At 54.1% G+C, this 5,759-nt stretch overlaps 1 protein-coding gene across 1 annotated transcript; it reads right to left on the bottom strand.

Moving 5' to 3' along the window:
• Positions 1-222: 222 nt before the first annotated feature.
• Positions 223-2,195, bottom strand: CCIN (calicin). Its single transcript, XM_045468478.1, has one exon. The coding sequence runs from the start codon at positions 2,051-2,053 to the stop codon at positions 287-289; it is 1,767 nt and encodes a 588-aa protein (XP_045324434.1). The 5' UTR covers positions 2,054-2,195; the 3' UTR covers positions 223-286.
• Positions 2,196-5,759: the final 3,564 nt, after the last annotated feature.

The raw sequence follows: 5,759 nt of genomic DNA, 5'->3' as shown, positions 1-5,759 counted from the left end.
CAGAGGATAGAATGGGGGCTTTCCGGACACCACCTTGGCCAGTGCCCAGGAGTTGCTTCAGTCCCACCCACCGGGGACTCCATTCCAGCCTCAGCTTGGATCCCTCCACGGACAGAGAAGCCCTGAATTTCCACCCACTGGGAGCAGCCCTAGCCCAGGATCTCCTCTTTCAGGGCCAAACATAGACTGGAACACTAAGAAGGAACCAACAGGCCACCTTCCTCTCTCTCTCTCATTAAATTGTGAATAATAATGCATTTACTTATTCTCCCACTTAAAAAGTTGTTCAAATCCTTTGAAGAATCTTGCAAGGTAGCTTGGCTAGACAGCAGGCAGGACAGTCCAGTGCTTCCGGTGGGGGGGCCAGGGTCTTCCACTCGCCCATCTTTTGGTCCAACAAGTAGGCGTTTGGGTTGATGGTGTAGTCCTTTGTCTGGGCATCACTGGCTATGGTGACACCCCCACAGACAAACACTTTGCTGTCTCCAATGGAGCATATAGCATGGGACACATCCAAGGGGCAGTTGTTGGGCAAGAGAGGCACCGAGGTGGTTGTCTTGTTGGCCTTTATCTTCTGCAGGTTGATTTCCACACTCTGCCGGTGGCTGTGTACACAGAGGATGTTGTCCTGATGGAAAGAGAGCAAGGGCCGGTGGTTGAACTCAATGGGGAAGGTGATACACTGGACCACATCCCCAGTGGTGGTATCAAAGCAGTCCACCACTCCAACCCGAGAAATGTAGCCCTTCACCAAGCACCGCCCAGTGACAATGTACAGGTTCCGGTCACCCTTGGTGATCACGGCTGTGCCATCCATAGGGATGCTCATCTTCCCTGCCAGGCACCAGGCCTCCTTGCGCTCATCATAGCGATAGATGTTGGAGACATACCGCCTTGGAGCAATGCTCCCACCCACTGAGTACACTGTCCCCCCGCAGGTCACCATGGTGTGGAAGACAAGCCCAATTGGCAGGTCTGGCAACTTGGTCCAGGAGTTGTCATCCATGTCGTACCGCCAAGCTGTCTTCAGCCCTGAAATCTGCTCAGTGGTGCCACCAGAGACGTAGATGTAGCGACCAGCCGAGGTGGCGCTAAGCGCTGCGGCCCGATAGGGCATCTCTGACAGCTTCAACCACAGGTTCTCCTGGATGATATAGGCAAACACGCCATCATTGAACTTGCCATGGGCCTTCTGGCCCCCTAGGATGACCACCGAATCAAGCAGGGCGCCTTTCCGCTGGTAGCTCAACAGGCTGCATGGCCTCTCCTGTTTTCGGTCCATAAGGACACTCTCAATCAGGGTCACATGGGCCGAGCTGTTCTCCATGCCCATCAACTTGTTGCTGGCAAACATCAGTGTCTTGTTGGAGACGGCATTAAGGTTGATGTAATTGAAGAACTTCTTGAAATACTTCTCCCGCTCATCCTTCCGGAAGTGCACCCAATTGATGAGTGCGCTGAGAGCCTGGTCCTCATTGAGCACATGCAAGTTTTCATCTCGGAGCAGGCGGCCAAAGATGACAGGTGGACAGCGCATGAAGTGCATAGAGCCCTCAGGACTCGCCCAGTAGTGGAAGTTGTCACGAATGCCAGAGTAGGCCAAGTCTGATACCTCTTTGAGCTCAAACAGCTCAGCCAAGAAGAGGTAGCGCAAGCAGTTTGCTCGGCAGATGGACTTAATCAGGAAGTCATTACAGTGGATTCGAAGGCGTGGTGTGTTGAAATACTGGGCCCCACGCAGGAGCTCCTCCACGTTCTGCTCCGAGATCACCACCTTGCCGCTGTAGAAGTAGTCCAGGAGCTGGTCCACTGTGGCCGGACTCAGGTAGTTGGGGTCAATGGTGATAAAGAGCTCATCGGTGGTCTTCATGTCATTGCTGGAGATGAGGCTCTTCACCAGTGGAGAGACAGCAGCCAGCACGTTGCGATGTGCAAAGAAGACATGGTGGTCCACAGTCAGGGCCATGTCCCAGTACTCTTTGCGTTTCCTCTGTTTGTTCAGGTTCTGCAGCACGAAGCTGTTGTAGTTTTTCTCCGTGAATTCCAATTTCATGGTGCTTCTTGCTGGCTGAGGCAGAAGATCAGCGGCAGGTACTGGAGAACAGACTTTCTCACGCCTTTGGGATTCAGATTGATGGTTGTTTGCAGAGCAGTTGATCGGAGAGGAGGGGGGCTGGGAGAGAGGGTGATGTCATAGAGTGGATGAGGGCATCACAATGCCAGCCCCCGGAGGCCCCTCTCAGAGGCACAGGACCTTTCTCCCCTTTGATGGCTCCAACGTGCCACGGCTAGATCCCCTGCCAGGACTTAATGCCCTGGGCCCAGAGCTCAGGAGAATGGGTTGCAGCTCTAATCTGGGACTTTCCAAACTTAGTTCAAGGTTATATCCGGAATGTTAGAGCCAGTTTGGGTGGAGGGTGGTATGGGAAGAGAAGAGGGGAAGCTGAGGGAAGAAAGGAGATTTTTGGATTTAGAAGAATCTCCCCATGGATAGGAGGGAAACAGACCCAGAGAAGGGAAGGGACTTGCTCAAGATCCCACAGCAGGTTGGAAGTAGACTAGGGCCTGGAACTCAAGCCTTCTCTAACTCAGTGTTCTTTACCTTTCCAGGAAGCCCCTAACTCCCTAGCTCTCCCCAGTCTCTGGTTCTCAGGTCTCGAGGTCCCTTTCTCTGCCAAGGCTCCTGGCCATCAGAGAATTTCAGGCTCTGTCCTCTGCCTTCTGACCTTTGCAGCCATGGACACCGTTTTTCTTTAAAATGGAGAGACAGAGGCTACTAGTTGGAGCAGGGATACAGGAGTTAGCCACACACTGGGGGATGGGAGGGCCTCTGAAGCTCTGATTATTTCAGTTCCACAGCAAACTGGGACCTCCTCTCCACATTTCCAAGTCTATAGTCATGCAGCTTTGGGAGCTGCGGTGGGTCAGCTCTCTCCATCAAGGGTGGACTTGGACCAGTGGCTCAGACTCTTCTAAACTTCGGTTTCCTCATCTGTGAGATGGGAATAATAGTACCTGCTTCAAAGATCCTTAAGAGTTTAAATCAGAAAATGACTAGATAGTGTTAAGCACATCGTCTGGCGGGTAGCAAACGTCCAATAAATGGTAGCTGCCGTTACTTTATTAATCTATTACTTCGCCCAGGGCTGGTGTCCTTGGCTGCTCCCTTCCTAAATGCCTCTCTTCGTCTGGTTGGCTTGTGATGGTGTTGGGGGGGTCTGGAATCCCGCGTCCCCTCTGGGGCGGGCTCCCCGAGCCCCGTCCGGCCACGCGGTGGAGCTGGAGGGCCATCTCCAGCCACGGAGGCCCGCTCCTCGCTCGCAACCGCAGCGGCTCCAGCTGGGAAAGCGGCGCCCCGCCCCGCCCCTCCCCCTCTTGCCACGGGGTTCCGCGCGTCCGGCCGCCGGTGGCAGGGCCTCCCACGTTCACCACCCGGCTTCCGGTGCCCGCTTTACAGGTGGCGGCCCCGGGGAGAAGCCGTCTTAGACTCCGGGCGTCACCCCTCGGCAACCCGGGCGGGCGTGGGGTTCCCCGAGTGCCCGGCTCCTGCGGAGAGTGGAAGAGCCCGGGGGCCCCACCCGCACCAGCCTTTGGGGGCCCCCAGCGAGGGGCTCAACTCGCAGGCGTTTGCGGGGATGGCCAGATGTCACAGAGAGGACCTGGGCCCGGAGCCCCACTCCTGACCCTTACGTCGTCCTTAGCGCCCCCACTAGGAAACCAGTGTTGCCTGGAGCGTGGGGAGCGTGAGCCTGCCGGCTCTTCCCCTGCCCGGCTTGGTCCGCTTATTCATCGTCTCTGCACCACATCCTTCCAGTTTAGACCTGGCTTTTTCTTTGGGGATTTGGCAGCTTGAAAAATATTTAAAAGTACTTACGTTTGAATGCTGAACTTGTTCACCTTGATACCTGAATGGAATAGAGGCACTCAGTCTCTTGACCTATCCCTGCACAAGGCTAAGAACTAATGTTTTTTCCCATGAAAAGAAGGCTGACTTCAGCCCCTCCACCACAGACTAGCCGCGAGGTTTAGGTGGACCCCTCTCTGCCGTTTTCTCCATGTGAGGCTAACTGAGCTCTAAATGCTTCACCAGCCCTGATCTCGCGAGAGGTGGCTGCCACCTGGGTGCAGGTGAGACCGCTTGGTGTTGATGCCGGCCGCTTTTTCATCCATTGGCATCTAGGCTTGCCCTTGTGAGAGGCCGGCAGACCTCACCTCCACGGGCGTTTCAACCAGTAGAGGATGGGTGGGGTCAGGCCTGTGGTTGCATCCACCCCTTTGCCCCCACATCTTTCAGCCTTAGGGGCATTTTGGTGGAGGAGGTGGCCGGGCCCCTTTACGTTTGTTTCAGGCACTAGAACACCAGGGCAGGAAGTCTCTCCAGTTACGAAAGTTGGGCACAGGGGGTGTCACGGGACCTGAGAAGATCCAGTAGACTTAAGTCTTTGTGCCAGACCTGGTACAGCCGGACAGACTGCAGCCCCGAGTGGGGAAGGGAGCACAACTCTGAGAGCACAGGGCTAGAGCCTGGAGCCAGGGTTCCTAATTCCTTCCTCTGCTCTCTGGCGACAAAGGAGAACTGGCGATCTGGCTTGTCTTTGGCTCTTATTGATTTTGGGAGTTGCTGTCTTTAAGAGATCCATTAAAGAAGTGAAATCAATGCCCACCCGCTCAGCCAGCTTTGTTGCCTGGCTTTTCTTCAGCCTAGAGTGCTCTTCTGGTCAGCTTTTTTCTTTCTCCAGCCAACTGACGAAACGGACTCCAACCTCAAGAGCCTGGCTGCATGCCAGCATCCACCCCCCTGTTATGTGTGTGCATTGGGTGGAAGGTGTCCCTGGGAGCCACCAGGAAGTTCACTGACTGGTCATTCAGTCCCTGTTGCTCAAGGTGGTTGCCCAGGTGTGGCCTCAGCCCAGTCTTTTTATTCTCCCCATCCTCAGCTTTCTGACCAGCTCATTATTTGGTTGAAAAGACTCCCTCAGGGAGGGGACCCTACTATTCTAACCTTCTGGAGAACAGCAGTTGACATTATCATTTTGTTGGGAAGCCCTGAAGATGAGGGGTGTGTTTTAAAGATACACCGATTTGGGGCCCCTGGGTGGCTCAGTTGGTTAAGCGTCTGGCTTCAGCTCAGGTCATGATCTCACGGTTGGTGGGTTTGAGCCCGTGTCAGGCCCTGTGCTGACAGCTCAGAGCCTGGAACCTGCTTTGGATTCTGTATCTCCATCTCCTTCTGCCCCTCCTCCGTTCACGCTCTTTCTCTCTCTCTCTTTCTCTCTCAGAGCTAAATGAACATTAAAAAAAAATGACTTAAAAAAAAAAAAAAAGATACACAGATCTGGCCTGGAGCTAGAAAGCTCACTCCACCTCTTTTGTACCTCTAACAACTGGCTTTCTCACGTCTATGTATTTTCAACTGGCAACTTGGCTTGCGTATAGTTTTGGCTTGCCATGGCCCTCATTCAAACCCATGGCATGGGAATTTTTTCGGTGCAACCGGCAAATTCTCTCCTCAGGTCTTAGCTAAATTCCTGGTCCATGGTCAGCCCAGGGATTGGCTGCCTTTGGATCACGTGTCCACTTCAGCCCAATCAGCTGTGTGAGGGTGGGTCACAGGGATCAAAACATGGCTGCCCAAGAGGCACCAAGTACAGGGGAGAGGTTGGAGGTATTCAGAAGCTTGAGTTACCTGAGGCAGGAACCGACAGTTATGATTACCTTAGTCACCAGTTAAGAATCGGGCACGAATGACATGGAAGATA

This window comes from Leopardus geoffroyi, chromosome D4 (genome assembly GCF_018350155.1).
Source record: "Leopardus geoffroyi isolate Oge1 chromosome D4, O.geoffroyi_Oge1_pat1.0, whole genome shotgun sequence".
Classification (NCBI taxonomy): domain Eukaryota; kingdom Metazoa; phylum Chordata; class Mammalia; order Carnivora; family Felidae; genus Leopardus; species Leopardus geoffroyi.
The sequence above is the reverse complement of the archived record's forward strand: the minus strand, read 5'-3'. Positions and strand labels throughout refer to the sequence as shown.